The 16,566-nt window shown below is 37.5% G+C and overlaps 1 protein-coding gene across 7 annotated transcripts in view; it reads left to right on the top strand.

Annotated features, from left to right (window-relative positions):
• LOC133968827 (choline transporter-like protein 5-A) overlaps nucleotides 1-16,566 on the top strand; it is a 50,492-nt gene that overhangs the window by 21,672 nt on the left and 12,254 nt on the right. For all 7 annotated transcript variants that reach the window (XM_062405042.1, XM_062405046.1, XM_062405041.1 and 4 more), the window contains exon 4: nucleotides 10,549-10,633. In XM_062405042.1, the coding sequence (XP_062261026.1) occupies nucleotides 10,549-10,633 (85 nt within the window). The remainder of the gene's footprint in view (nucleotides 1-10,548; nucleotides 10,634-16,566) is intronic.

Below are 16,566 nucleotides of genomic sequence, written 5' to 3'. Positions count from 1 at the left end.
GTACACTCACTCAGTATCAAGCATATTTACTGTATCCTTCTGTAGAAATTCAGCCTCAAAGTTCATTACTGTATGTATATATTTGTATTCTATTTTATTCTATTTAGTTATATATTGTTGTTTTTATATTGTTGTTTTAAGTTAAAGTGCACCAATGACACCAAGGCAATTTCCTGTTTGTGCAAATATACTTGGCAAATAAAATAATTCTGATTCTGATTCTGATTCTGATTATTTTGAATTAAAAAAGGCAGCCTCAAAGTTCATTTATTTTGAATTGAAAAAGGCAAAGTTCCTTTTTTTTTGTTGAAAAAAGCATTATGTTCAATACTTACCCTTCTGTAAAATCCCTTTATTCCATAATTTCTGAGACAGGCTGCTACAGTTGTCCTCAGGACCATCCTGACTGTACACTCACTCAGTATCAAGCATATTTACTGTATCATTTTGGAGAAATTCAGCCTTAAAGTTCATTATTTAGAATTGAAAAAAGCATTATGTTCAATATTTACCCTTCTGTAAAATCCCTTTTTTCCATAATTTCTGAGAGAGGCTGCTACAGTTGTCCTCAGGACCATCCAGACTGTTCACTCACTCAGTATCAAGCATATTTACTGTATCATTTTGGAGAAATTCAGCCTCAAAGTTCATTTATTTTGAATTGAAAAAGGCAAAGTTCCTTTTTTTTTGTTGAAAAAAGCATTATGTTCAATACTTACCCTTCTGTAAAATCCCTTTATTCCATAATTTCTGAGACAGGCTGCTACAGTTGTCCTCAGGACCATCCTGACTGTACACTCACTCAGTATCAAGCATATTTACTGTATCATTTTGGAGAAATTCAGCCTCAAAGTTCATTTATTTTGAATTGAAAAAGGCAAAGTTCCTTTTTTTTTGTTGAAAAAAGCATTATGTTCAATACTTACCCTTCTGTAAAATCCCTTTATTCCATAATTTCTGAGACAGGCTGCTACAGTTGTCCTCAGGACCATCCTGACTGTACACTCACTCAGTATCAAGCATATTTACTGTATCATTTTGGAGAAATTCAGCCTCAAAGTTCATTTATTTTGAATTGAAAAAGGCAAAGTTCCTTTTTTTTTGTTGAAAAAAGCATTATGTTCAATACTTACCCTTCTGTAAAATCCCTTTATTCCATAATTTCTGAGACAGGCTGCTACAGTTGTCCTCAGGACCATCCTGACTGTACACTCACTCAGTATCAAGCATATTTACTGTATCATTTTGGAGAAATTCAGCCTTAAAGTTCATTATTTAGAATTGAAAAAAGCATTATGTTCAATATTTACCCTTCTGTAAAATCCCTTTTTTCCATAATTTCTGAGAGAGGCTGCTACAGTTGTCCTCAGGACCATCCAGACTGTTCACTCACTCAGTATCAAGCATATTTACTGTATCATTTTGGAGAAATTCAGCCTCAAAGTTCATTTATTTTGAATTGAAAAAGGCAAAGTTCCTTTTTTTTTGTTGAAAAAAGCATTATGTTCAATACTTACCCTTCTGTAAAATCCCTTTATTCCATAATTTCTGAGACAGGCTGCTACAGTTGTCCTCAGGACCATCCTGACTGTACACTCACTCAGTATCAAGCATATTTACTGTATCATTTTGGAGAAATTCAGCCTTAAAGTTCATTATTTAGAATTGAAAAAAGCATTATGTTCAATATTTACCCTTCTGTAAAATCCCTTTTTTCCATAATTTCTGAGAGAGGCTGCTACAGTTGTCCTCAGGACCATCCAGACTGTTCACTCACTCAGTATCAAGCATATTTACTGTATCATTTTGGAGAAATTCAGCCTCAAAGTTCATTTATTTTGAATTGAAAAAGGCAAAGTTCCTTTTTTTTTGTTGAAAAAAGCATTATGTTCAATACTTACCCTTCTGTAAAATCCCTTTATTCCATAATTTCTGAGACAGGCTGCTACAGTTGTCCTCAGGACCATCCTGACTGTACACTCACTCAGTATCAAGCATATTTACTGTATCATTTTGGAGAAATTCAGCCTCAAAGTTCATTTATTTTGAATTGAAAAAGGCAAAGTTCCTTTTTTTTTGTTGAAAAAAGCATTATGTTCAATACTTACCCTTCTGTAAAATCCCTTTATTCCATAATTTCTGAGACAGGCTGCTACAGTTGTCCTCAGGACCATCCTGACTGTACACTCACTCAGTATCAAGCATATTTACTGTATCATTTTGGAGAAATTCAGCCTCAAAGTTCAAATTTTTGCTTTGTAAAGGGAGATTCTTTATTATTTTTTTTAAATATCAGTTTTGTTTATTTGTTCAAAATAAGAATGAAGCTGAACAATTAATGTGACCAGGTTTGACGTTATTCAGTAAAACACTGTGTTTAAGGAGTGTTCTGAGATCCTGACTGTCACTGAAGGGGTCGGGGGGGGGGGACATGTGATTGTTTAGACGAATAGGATGGGGCTGTTTGGGGAAGACAGGAGAAATTGAAAGGAGTAGTGCACATGTCCGTGTAAATGTTAATAAAAGTTGTTAAACGAAGGAGAAGTTCCCTGTCCTCTGTAAACGAGGACTCTACAATATAAAAATGAATAAATACATAAATATTAAATCAATAAATCAATAAATAAAGGGTATACTACTCATTTTTTCACTTTATTTATTGGTTTTCACAATTGAAAATGAAACATCATACATACAGAAGTATATAAACAATTATTTTCTCCCACCTCCATCCCCTTGCAAACCTTGCTGATGTTCAAGGACAGAGAGAGCACACGGAAATTAGCAAGGGAAATGGAAATTTTTATTTACTCCAAAATGAACGAAAGAAATACACACAATATTGCATTTAAGTTACATATGGGTGAATGGAGTGAGGATTAGCCAAAGTGTAGCAACCTTTGTCAGAAATTATGGATCAAAGAGATTTAACAGAAGGATACATTTTGCACATAATGCCTTTTTCAATTCTAAATAATGAACTTTAAGGCTGAATTTCTCCAAAATGATACAGTAAATAGGCTTGATACTGAGTGAGTGTACAGTCAGGATGGTCCTGAGGACAACTGTAGCAGCCTGTCTCAGAAATTATGGAATAAAGGGATTTTACAGAAGGGTAAGTATTGAACATAATGCTTTTTTCAACAAAAAAAAAGGAACTTTGCCTTTTTCAATTCAAAATAAATGAACTTTGAGGCTGAATTTCTCCAAAATGATACAGTAAATATGCTTGATACTGAGTGAGTGAACAGTCTGGATGGTCCTGAGGACAACTGTAGCAGCCTCTCTCAGAAATTATGGAAAAAAGGGATTTTACAGAAGGGTAAATATTGAACATAATGCTTTTTTCAATTCTAAATAATGAACTTTAAGGCTGAATTTCTCCAAAATGATACAGTAAATATGCTTGATACTGAGTGAGTGTACAGTCAGGATGGTCCTGAGGACAACTGTAGCAGCCTGTCTCAGAAATTATGGAATAAAGGGATTTTACAGAAGGGTAAGTATTGAACATAATGCTTTTTTCAACAAAAAAAAAGGAACTTTGCCTTTTTCAATTCAAAATAAATGAACTTTGAGGCTGAATTTCTCCAAAATGATAGAGTAAATATGCTTGATACTGAGTGAGTGTACAGTCAGGATGGTCCTGAGGACAACTGTAGCAGCCTGTCTCAGAAATTATGGAATAAAGGGATTTTACAGAAGGGTAAGTATTGAACATAATGCTTTTTTCAGCAAAAAAAAAGGAACTTTGCCTTTTTCAATTCAAAATAAATGAACTTTGAGGCTGAATTTCTCCAAAATGATACAGTAAATATGCTTGATACTGAGTGAGTGAACAGTCTGGATGGTCCTGAGGACAACTGTAGCAGCCTCTCTCAGAAATTATGGAAAAAAGGGATTTTACAGAAGGGTAAATATTGAACATAATGCTTTTTTCAATTCTAAATAATGAACTTTAAGGCTGAATTTCTCCAAAATGATACAGTAAATATGCTTGATACTGAGTGAGTGTACAGTCAGGATGGTCCTGAGGACAACTGTAGCAGCCTGTCTCAGAAATTATGGAATAAAGGGATTTTACAGAAGGGTAAGTATTGAACATAATGCTTTTTTCAACAAAAAAAAAGGAACTTTGCCTTTTTCAATTCAAAATAAATGAACTTTGAGGCTGAATTTCTCCAAAATGATACAGTAAATATGCTTGATACTGAGTGAGTGTACAGTCAGGATGGTCCTGAGGACAACTGTAGCAGCCTGTCTCAGAAATTATGGAATAAAGGGATTTTACAGAAGGGTAAGTATTGAACATAATGCTTTTTTCAACAAAAAAAAAGGAACTTTGCCTTTTTCAATTCAAAATAAATGAACTTTGAGGCTGAATTTCTCCAAAATGATACAGTAAATATGCTTGATACTGAGTGAGTGAACAGTCTGGATGGTCCTGAGGACAACTGTAGCAGCCTCTCTCAGAAATTATGGAAAAAAGGGATTTTACAGAAGGGTAAATATTGAACATAATGCTTTTTTCAATTCTAAATAATGAACTTTAAGGCTGAATTTCTCCAAAATGATACAGTAAATATGCTTGATACTGAGTGAGTGTACAGTCAGGATGGTCCTGAGGACAACTGTAGCAGCCTGTCTCAGAAATTATGGAATAAAGGGATTTTACAGAAGGGTAAGTATTGAACATAATGCTTTTTTCAACAAAAAAAAAGGAACTTTGCCTTTTTCAATTCAAAATAAATGAACTTTGAGGCTGAATTTCTCCAAAATGATACAGTAAATATGCTTGATACTGAGTGAGTGAACAGTCTGGATGGTCCTGAGGACAACTGTAGCAGCCTCTCTCAGAAATTATGGAAAAAAGGGATTTTACAGAAGGGTAAATATTGAACATAATGCTTTTTTCAATTCTAAATAATGAACTTTAAGGCTGAATTTCTCCAAAATGATACAGTAAATAGGCTTGATACTGAATGAGTGTACAGGCAGGATGGTCCTGAGGACAACTGTACCAGCCTGTCTCAGAAATTATGGAATAAAGGGATTTTACAGAAGGGTAAGTATTGAACATAATGCTTTTTTCAATTCTAAATAATGAACTTTAAGGCTGAATTTCTCCAAAATGATACAGTAAATATGCTTGATACTGAGTGAGTGTACAGTCAGGATGGTCCTGAGGACAACTGTAGCAGCCTGTCTCAGAAATTATGGAATAAAGGGATTTTACAGAAGGGTAAGTATTGAACATAATGCTTTTTTCAACAAAAAAAAAGGAACTTTGCCTTTTTCAATTCAAAATAAATGAACTTTGAGGCTGCCTTTTTCAATTCAAAATAATCAGAATCAGAATCAGAATCAGAATTATTTTATTTGCCAAGTATATTTGCACAAACAGGAAATTGCCTTGGTGTCATTGGTGCACTTTAACTTAAAACAACAATATAAAAACAACAATATATAACTAAATAGAATAAAATAGAATACAAATATATACATACAGTAATGAACTTTGAGGCTGAATTTCTACAGAAGGATACAGTAAATATGCTTGATACTGAGTGAGTGTACAGTTTGGATGGTCCTGAGCACAACTGTATCAGCCTTTGTCAGAAATTATGGAATAAAGGGATTTTACAGAAGGGTAAATATTGAACATAATGCTTTTTTCAACAAAAAAAAGGAACTTTGCCTTTTTCACTTCAAAATAATAAACTTTGAGGCTGAATTGCTCCAGAATGATACAGTAAATATGCTTGATACTGAGTAAGTGAACAGTCAGGATGGTCCTGAGGACACCTGTATCAGCCTTTGTCAGAAATTATGGAATAAAGGGATTTTACAGAAGGGTAAATATTGAACATAATGCTTATTTCAACAAAAAAAAAGGAACTATGCCTTTTTCACTTCAAAATATTAAACTTTGAGGCTGAATTGCTCCAGAATGATACAGTACATATGCTTGATACTGAGTAAGTGAACAGTCTGGATGGTCCTGAGGACACCTGTATCAGCTTTTGTCAGAAATTATGGAATAAAGGGATTTTACGGAAGGGTACATTTTGCACATAATGCTTTTTTCAATTCAAAATAATGAACTTTAAGGCTGAATTTCTCCAAAATGATACAGTAAATATGCTTGATACTGAATGAGTGTACAGTCTGGATGGTCCTGAGCACAACTGTGTCAGCCTTTGTCAGAAATTATGGAATAAAGGGATTTTACAGTAGCATAAAAGATTGGCTCGCTCCGTATCATGGACTACCGTACACTGTGTAATACGGGCGCACTTGAAATCAGGAAAAGACGAACGTCTGCTCACTTGACAACGAAAAGACGAACGTCTGCTCACTTGACCGCAGTAGTCTGGATGAGGAAGTGAATGCTCCGTGTCGTTCCTGCTGCTGCTTCCATCCTGTATTCTACAGGGTAGTAGTGGGTGAGAGTCTCCTACGTTAGCTCCTAAAGCCTCGATCACCACGGGTGTCATTGAGACGTGTTGACTGGTAAAACTTAGAAACTCCGCAGGGCAGTGAGGAGAGACACTCGCGCACTAGGTGGGCGGGGCTACATTCGCCTGTATAGGTGTTTGTTTTACCCGCACGTCGTCTTGCAGGCGGGTCGCGATAGTATATTGTTTACTTTACAGTGTGTAGTTCAGCTCCGACACACACAGACTCTGTAATTCATGTATTGTTATTGTGCCTTATAAAGACCAGTTATAAGATAATGTTCAATAGTTCTATATTGTAAATGTTTATATTTATTTATGAGTGATGATGTAAATTAAGATGTTTGGAGGAAAGAGACACCATAATAATTGAATGTATGTTTTATGCACTTAAAAATGCAGTTACACTCAAAGAAATGCTTGTACTTGAAATTGTGTTTAATTTGAATAAGATGCAGTCTGGATGTGGAACTGAATGCTCTGTGTCGTTACTGCTGCTGCATTCATGCTGTATTCTACAGATATACTTTGTTGCTGTGGTATCAATTTTGGGACCCATAACAAATATCTCCAACCAATACTTTGACATTAAAAAAATTAATCTAAAATTGGGTAAAATGATGCAAAAATTGAGGTACGAACCTCCTTGGTGTTGTCAGAACATGCTAGCACATTGAGGCTTATGGTTAGAGTGTGTGTGTCCAAGCAACTTCGACGACGAAAGAAATAATTTTATAATAAGTTTTCGTGTGGGGGGGGGGGGCGCCAGGAGTGAAGCTTGCCTAGAGCGCCAAATGTGCTAGGGCCGGCCCTGTGTACTCTAATAATAAAAGGAACATTATTTTCTCATTTCAAGTAAAATAAGGTTTGCTTTTGAAAATGGAATCTAAAATAAAGTGCTTGATTTTAGAATTTAAAAGTATAAATATGTAACTACATTACAAATAAAAAAATCTCAACAACTAAACAGCGTTTACTCTTTGTTCAAACTTTCTCTGGTTCAGTGAAGTGAACTCTACTGTTCGCTTCTAGGATTTGATACCGTAATTGTTGAAAAAAGCTGCAAGGTTAAAATAATACTACCGTAAGTGCAATAAAAAATGGCCGCACCTAGAAGTGAGCCGTCACAATCTAATAACAGGTCTGAGTTCATATAGAGCGGCCTCTGAGTCCGGTCCGGACCACTGTCAGACTATTTGTTACTTATGTTAGTTGATTGTGGCATCATTCCGCGATGTTCCGCGAGTCTATTTATTTTACATAATATATAATGTTGAATATGTTGATGAGTCGCCACAACCCTAACTGTTTTCTTACAAAAATTAGATTACACATCTAGGCTCCAGTTATTTTTTAACATCTCATCTGTGTTGCAATTTGTAGATGGTTGTTGCGCACTCATCTTACAGCCAGCTGTAGATTTTTTTACATTTAAAAGTCAACCCCAAATCAGAAAAAGTCAGGAAGGTATGGAAAATGCAACTAAAACAAGACAGCAATGATTTCTAAATTTAATTTGACTTGTATTTTATTGCAGACATAAGATATTTTATGATTTGTCTGGTCAACATAATTTTATTTGTAAATATACACTACCGTACAAAAGTTTGAGGTCACCCAGAAAATGTCGTGTTTTCCATGAAAAGTCACACTTTTATTTATCTAATGAGTTGCAAAATGAATAGAAAATTTTGTCAAAATATTGACATGGTTAGAAATAATGATTTTTATTTGAAATATTAATTCTGTTTTCGTCAAAGAATGCTCCATTTGCAGCAAGTACAGCATTGCAGGCCTTTGGCATTCTAACTGTTATTTCATTGAGGTAATCTGTAGAAATTTCACCCCAAGCTTCCTGAAGCCCCTCCCACAAGTTGGTATGGCTTGATGGGCACTTCTTGTGTACCATACGGTCAAGCTGCTCCTACAACAGCTCAAGGGGGTTGAGATCTGGTGACTATGCTGGCCACTCCATTACAGACAGCTTACCAGCTGCCTGCTTCTTCCCTAAATAGTTATTGCATAATTTGGAGGTGTGCTTTGGGTCATTGTCCTGTTGTAGGAGGAAATTGGCTCCAATCAAGCGCTGTCCACAGGGTATGGCATGGCGTTTCAAAATGGAGTGATAAAATTCCATATATAAAATCCCTTTTACCTTGTACAAATGTCCCACTTTACCAGAACCAAAGCAGCCACAGACCATCACATGACCTCCACCATACTTGACAGATGGCATCAGGCACTCTTCCGGCATCTTTTCACTGTTCTGCGTCTCACAAATGTTCTTCTGTGTGATCCAAACACCTCAAACTTTGATTCGTCTGTCCATTACACTTTTTTCCAATCTTCCTCTGTCCAATGTCTGTGCTCTTTTGCCCATATCAATCTTTTCTTTTTATTGGCCAGTCTCAGATATGTTTTTTTCTTTGCCACTCTGCCTAGAAGGTCAGCATCCCGGAGTCGCCTCTTCACTGTAGACGTTGAAACTGGCATTGTGCGGGTACCATTTAAAGAAGATGTCAGTTGAGGACCTTTGAGGCGTCTATTTCTCAAACTAAATACTCTAATATACATGTCTTCTTGCTGAATTGTGCACCGGGGCGTCCCACTTCTCTTTCTACTCTGGTTAGAGTCCATTTGTGCTGTTCTCTGAAGGTAGTAGTACACACCGTTGTAGGAAATTATCAGTTTCTTCTGAATGGAATAGCCTCCAATTCTGAGAACAAGAATAGACTGGGGAGTTTCACATGAAAGTTCTCTTTTTCTGGCCATTTTGAGAGCATATTCAAACCCACAAATGTGATGCTCCAGATGCTCAACTAGGTCAAAGGAAGGCCAGTTTAATAGATTCTCTCATCAGCTAAACAGTTTTCAGCTGTGCTAACATAATTGCACAAGGGTTTTCAAAGGTTTCCTAATCATCCATTAGTCTTCTAAGGCGATTGGCAAACAAAATGTTTAGAATTAGAACACTGAAGTGATAGTTGCTGGAAATGGGCCTCTATACACCTATGTGGATATGTCATTAAAAACAGATGTTTCCACCTAGAATAGTAATTTACCACATTAACAATGTATAGAGTGTATTTCTGATTAATTTAATGTTATCTTTAATGTTAAAACTGTGCTTTTCTTTGAAAAATAAGGACATTTCTAAGGGACCCCAAACTTTTGAACCGTAGTGTAAATCCATTCCTGCCATTCAGGCCTGCAACACATTCCAAAACAAGTTGGGACAGGGGAAATTTAGGGCTCATGATGATTTGAAAAAGTTGACGTCAACAGGTGATTGTTATCATGATTTGATACAAAAGCAGAATCCAGGAAATGCCTATCTCTTGGATGACAACCCGCTAATCTTACTTTGTACACAGACAATCACACACCAACACACCAATCACCTGTCTTAATAGTGGGCTAGCACACGGAAACACACATAATCACGCTAAGAGGTGCACACACACTAAAAAAATGACAGCTTCCAAAACCCAGCTTTTCTACTACCAGACATTGATGACATCATTCCTGATGACATCACCCTCACTCTCTCATGCATAGCCCCTGACTGTTGTTTGTCCATAAACCGCATATCTCTTATTCCTCCTTCCTCCTTCCTTCCATCAGCACTGCACAATCTCTCCTATCTTAACTCATTCGACTGCCATAAATAACATGAGCCGCTTTACTGCACTTGGAGCTTTCATTGATAAAGGTCATTGTGTTTAATGATGCAGAATGGGCAGGTCATGGACACTTTAAGAAGAAGATTTGTTTTGACTGATTATATTTTTGGCACTGAAGGATAGACAAATCATCATTGAACCACACACTAACATACACACTCATACATGCTTACCGTAGCACACATGCACAAATCCTTCTCTTTTGTATTCTGCAAATTCAGTAAGAAGCAACTCTTATACTTTTATTTTCTCTTGACATTTTAATATCATAAACATTTCCAACAATGTGTCATTAAATATATAAATATCAAGATATCAGATAGTTCGCAATAACCAGACTATTTAAGTGCTTATTTGATGCAGACTGATGGTCTCTGGCAAATAATCTCCTCTGTCCATCTGTCCAGCCTGGTTACATGGGGACCCCAGGAAGATTCTCCATCCGACAGACAGCTATGGCCAGTTCTGTGGGCAGAAGGGGACTTCTAATGCGTAAGTCACTGTTTTAACACCTAGCCCTTTGTCGCTGTTTGTTTCCAAATTCATTTAAACAGCTTAGCAGGAGCTCACATAACGTTACTATCATTATAACCAGATTATTTTTTTAACAGTTTTCCATAGGTTCACATGAAGTTATTCAAGACATAAGGGTTAAGGAATTAATTGCATTAAAACTTTCCCGGACAAACTGAAATGGGATTTCATTTCATGTAATTTTATTCTGTGTTAGCAAAATTGTAGTGTGTAAGGTGAATTTGGGTTATTTTGGACACTTTCAATTTTAGTTCCTGTTCTAACTAAATTTAGTCAAAAGGCCTTCAATCCTCCAATCAGTTAGCGCCCCAAGACAAAAATGATCCAAAAGCACAGAAGAGTGTCTCTACTGTGGTCTGTATCCATTGGTTTCGTGAAACATGTGGAGAATACAATGGCATGATCGTTTTATTCCCTGAATATCCACAATAGAATGGTAAATTAGTTATGTTATCGTTATTGTTGCTTGCTGTTGATTGCATTTGAATGGATTGTTTGTAATGTGATACACCTTTAATAGAAAGTTTTGAATTAATATTACATTTTCTTTATTAAGGCTAGGGTAATGTGAATTAATGACATTTCAGTTAATAATATACATTTTATTTCACATTTTTTCAGTAATTTTTTCATCAAACAAGGTGATTTAGTATTTATTTTTCTATTTTACTACAAGAGTCCAAGATTACCAAATTACCTGTCAAGATTATCAAATTCAGGCAGAAAGAACACTAATAGCTGTGGCATGTTGATATGAGTATGATATATCCATTTCTTCAGGTGTGGTTAGAAAAACATCCCTAGGATTACAGAAAGGTATAATATGTTGATCTGATATATAAAACAGATATCAGAATGTCCAAGAGTTCAAATAAGAAAAAACACATATGACATTTTTTAATAGTATTTGGGTCAGTTCAATTACTGACTGACTGACTAGTTAGAGCTCCTGACTTTAACATGTTAGCTTGACAAACTCTGAGAAACAAATTCTTTGATTAGTTCATCCTATAAGAGACGAACCAGTCATCGGTTGATCGAGAATTATAGGTGAATATTTAGGTGTAATATTCACACTATTGCTTACAGAACTGATGAACTCTTAACAATTTACAAATTCTAATCTTTGACACCTAGAACTAATTAATTAGCAATTCAGGATGTCCGATGCGTAATAACAAATTTGGACATGTCTGTTCGAGTTGGTTTGCCTAAACATTATTCTAAAGGACAGCATGACTCTGTTTTTTTCTGGGATGTTGGGTCCTTCTGTGAGCCCGAGGGTCGGAGTGAACCTGTACCTAGGCCTTTTTCACAGCAGCATTGAAGGACAAGCATGTGTCACTGAAAACATTTAAGGGATTCATCGTATGCCCATTTTACCACAGTTGATATGGTTCCTTGCGGTCTTAATGAAATGTTTGTAACATACTTTTGTCAAAATACCACAAGGATCATTTAAAACAGCACCTTTTTACCCTGTCTAAAACAGGGTAAAAACACACACACAACACACAAGGGGGGGACACACGGAGCAGAGAGGATAAAAAACCATTGTGCCAAGATGATGTGAAGCCGACTGTGTGACACCTGAGGCTGAAGCGCTGCGCTGCGCCAAGGCTGCCTAGCACCGTGCAGCGATCGTTACGGCGTCGAGTCTAATGTTTGCGCTTGACACAAGCGTATCGCGTCAGGAAACACACTGAAAAATGATTTTAAACGATATTGATGACATATTTTATATGATATAAATTATCAAATATGCATCCAATACTTTGAATTCCCCTTCTGTGTCCTGGAGTTTTAATTTTACCAATGACATTATTAAATGTACCCCTCTGCCCATCCACTACAGCCTCACAAGCAGTGATAAAGATAAAAAGAGAGAGAGGGGGGCTATGTATTTTCCACATAGGCTTGAGTGGAGAATACGTAATTTACCCTCCACACCCGACATTTGACCGTGGAGCTGTGGGGCCGTGGAGCTGCTGCAGTGGAGAGACTATGCTGGTGTCCACCGCTTCCCCGGTGTAGCTCGCGGAGGCGGGCGCCGGAGCTAACGCTAGCCGGCTCCCCGGACAGAGCCGGGCTAACGTGGCCATGTAGCGAGACTCCCTACATGGGTATTGTGTGAAATTACGTAAATTTCTGTCATAATCCCATTGGAGACACTCTGCGGGAGTTGTTTTTTTCCTGAGTTTTTGGGATGGTAGACATGCGAGATACCCAAATTAACGTGTAGAAGCACTACAAAAGTGGAATTTTCATACGATGGGTCCTTTAAAGATGTCTGAATGAAACTTCTCTTCATGGATCTGATGTAACTACACTGATAAATTAGACTGTTTTATTGGTTGGCTACAGGAGAGGGATAAGAGTTGTTTTGGTGTACTGAGAGATACAGACACAACACAGACTTGCAGTATGTTTCTCCTGTTGGCATCACCATATACAGGCAGGGCTGGCCCTGGCAATGTTGGCACGTAGGCGAGATTTCAAAATGGCGCCCCCCAACATACAGACGCAAATTGTCATGCATCCCCAAGAACTTTTGGACTGTATACAGATGCACAAACAAACAGGAAGCTATAAAAAAGAATAAAAATACATAATACAAAGTCTGAAATCAGCGGTAGTTAGAGCATATCATTTCACGTCAACAAAAATAAACTTTAATGATGTCCACAATCTAGGTGATTCTTACCTCTATGCAGAACCTCACCTCGATGCAGAAGCACAGTTTCTGAGCGAGCAGCCGCCTGGCTGTTCGCACAGGAAGTGCATTTCTCCACGCTGGTTCAGGGGTAAATGATGATGGTCTTCACAGGTGACTGACCTATGCAAGCCTGTAGCCGCCTACTTCACAAGAGAATATGTGATTATGTGTGTCTATCTGTTTAGACACAACTGAAAAATGTGTGGATTACGTACATAATTGAACAATGGCAATTTTTGCCTGAAATTTCTGGTGGGGAAATTTTGTATGACATCATATTGGACATACTAGAGGACTATTCAACACAAATACACCGATATGTAGTCATACATGTGCCAGGTTAACTCCTTAACAGACTTTAAAGTAATAAACTTTTATTTTGAGCATGTTAAAGTTCATCAGATTATAATCATTTACGTTTAGGAAATAGGTGCTGGATAAGATTAACGATGTAAAAAACTGAATGTAACAGACAAGTTTAGTTTTCACTGTAACACGTTTCAACACATCAACATCAATACTCTGAATAAAGAGCTTTAGAAGAGGTAATGCTACTTTAAACAGCTGCTCTTAAAATGCAGATGTGACTTTAAATACCCACGTTTCAGTTGATCGCAGTAAATCTGTTTCTGCAGAATAATAATCTGTGTAATGTAGTCAAGTCAAATGGGTTGGCGAGTGAAACAACTTTAGATACCATTAGATATCTTACGTGTTGGGGCTTATTCTCCAGACACACACAGTCTCCTGTCTCAGATTCATCCTCATAAACTAACACTTCTCTCTGCTGGGGCGACCGGCTCATGTAGGTTCATATCGGTCTGTCAATAACTCTGTTACGGTCCCGTTAGCATCGCACTTACTGCCGGTATCTTGCCTGCAGGCTAGCGAAGATAAGCTAACAAGCCAGGTACAGGTACCTGCGAATCACTACTAACACATAAATAAAATACTAAACTTGACTTACCACAGAAACGGGAGCGCAGACGTCTCTAGCTTCTCCGTCAGGAGAACAAGCCGTACATCGAACCGAATTATTCATCTGATATGGGAGTGAAAACTCTCCACAGACTCAGGTCGTGTTCCCTGTTGGCACACGACCCCGAGTTAGCCTGTTGGCTCAGGTGAAGCTGAGCAGGCAACAGGCTAGGAGCTGGAGTCGCGTTTTGCATTATTCAAGTCGAGTTGCTAGGCAGATTTTGCGTGGGGCACATCTGAAAGTGCCCCATCTCCCAATGTTAACTTTGGCCTGTGTTGTTCACGCTCATTGGTGTTTCAGTGGCACCAGTCTAAAGCTATATGATTGAATGTGTCTGATTACACCCAGCTTTGAGTAGTCACAAGGCAGCCTATAGGCGGTCAGATAAGGTTGTATGAAGAGTGGGTAGCAGACATGATGGGTCAATGGGTCAAGTACAGGACATCCATTCAGGAGACAAAGGTTTGAGTCCTGTGAGAAATCAAAAGATTGTGTTTGATAATTTCAGACTTTGTTGGTTTATTATTTTCAGTTGCCATTTCAATATTTAGGCAACCAAACTAGTTGGTTAGATTCTTGCGAAGCAGGTCAGATCACCATGTTTATATGTACTTTGCCTGCTAAATAACAATTTCTTATTTTTGCTCTGCTATTCCTTGCAAATATAGAAAAGTGAAACAGCATTGTTAGAAAAGCCCCAAAGAGCAAAGACGGACAGCAAGAGAACAGCTTTTCACACAGCAAGCACAAAGACAGAAACACACACAAATCAAATTTCTCCAAAACAAGACTATAATGCTTGAGAGTCAAGTTTATTCAGACACACATTTACGCTACTTTGCATATAAAATAAATTAAAATATATTTTGCCACAAAGTAAAGATCTATTGAGCTTTCTGCACAACAGCACCATCTGGATCTGGTGGGGCAGTTCCCGACGTGTCCATAATGTAGAAACGCCACTGTATTTGAAAATGGGGAAATTTCATCATGAGGGTGCAAAATCAGGGAAATTAAACTCTAGAAGAACAGCGGGGAAATCAAAAGTATGTTTATTTAATCATGTATATAATATATCACTTATATCATTTAAAAATTATTTTCAGTGTGTTTTCCGGCCCGATTTGCTTGCGGTGAGGGAAAAAAATAGAACAGAACCCGATACCCTCGCTGCAGATCGCGAGGCGGCCACAGCGCTTCCCAGCACTACGCTGCCGGTGCGAACAGCCCAATTATTTAATATGGGCACGGAAAGGAGGCTCACAGCTTTTGTGGCGCTTTGCAGCGCTTCTATCTCCGGTGCCTCCCCGGGTTTAGAAGATGATGTTGTGATGTGAATGTATTGGTTTATATTGCATGTGTCACGTCATGATAAATCTGTCTCTTGTGCCGCCCTCTCTGCCTTTTGCGCCCTAGGCAACCGCCTATGTCGCCTATGCCAGGAGCCGCCCCTGTCTACAGGGGCTTCCTGGTTGTTACAGAATTTGCTCTTTCTATTGAAAATATTAATGTTATATGAACAGTAAGTGGCACAGCAGAGGAAACCACTGACACTTAAAAACAGGCTTTAAAAAGAAAAGGTTCATTGTGATCCAATAGGTCAGGGTTTTTTAAAGCCTCACACTGGGCACGGCTCTACCATTAATGGATAAACAAAACAACAGTTGGAAAAAAAAGGGAAAAGTATATTTAATGATGATTGTTTTGCTTGGACTTTAGAGATGAGTCACACTGATGTACGACTCTGGGGATGAGAAGGATCTTTGCAGCACGCTGCAGTCATCGGCTCTAAGGGGTTTAAAAGTATACTTTAACTTCCTCTATGAGTCATAATCATGTGCAGCAGGCAATGATGATCTGATGGATAATCAACTTCCTACTTGCACAATGACATAATAACAGTACAAGTTCTATATACTCAAATTATAAGCCAGAAAACTGCATTCCAGGTCATAAAGAGATAAATATAGAGGAATGACTTTTAATAGAGTATTTTGTGATATTTCATGCCTTTCTTAGACAGAAAGGAAATGTGTGGGGAGTGAAATGCAGCTTTGGGTTAGGCCGCCCAAAGAACTTCAGGACTTTATGTGACTCCTTCTGAATTTGCAAGTCCCTCATAATATTTTCTGATGTTATTCTTAATCTTACAGGGATAGTTCACCAATAAATGAAAATGCACTCATTATCTACTTA

This window comes from Platichthys flesus, chromosome 14 (genome assembly GCF_949316205.1).
Source record: "Platichthys flesus chromosome 14, fPlaFle2.1, whole genome shotgun sequence".
Lineage (NCBI taxonomy): Eukaryota > Metazoa > Chordata > Actinopteri > Pleuronectiformes > Pleuronectidae > Platichthys > Platichthys flesus.
Note: the sequence above shows the minus strand (reverse complement) of the source record. Positions and strands in the feature narration are given on the sequence as shown.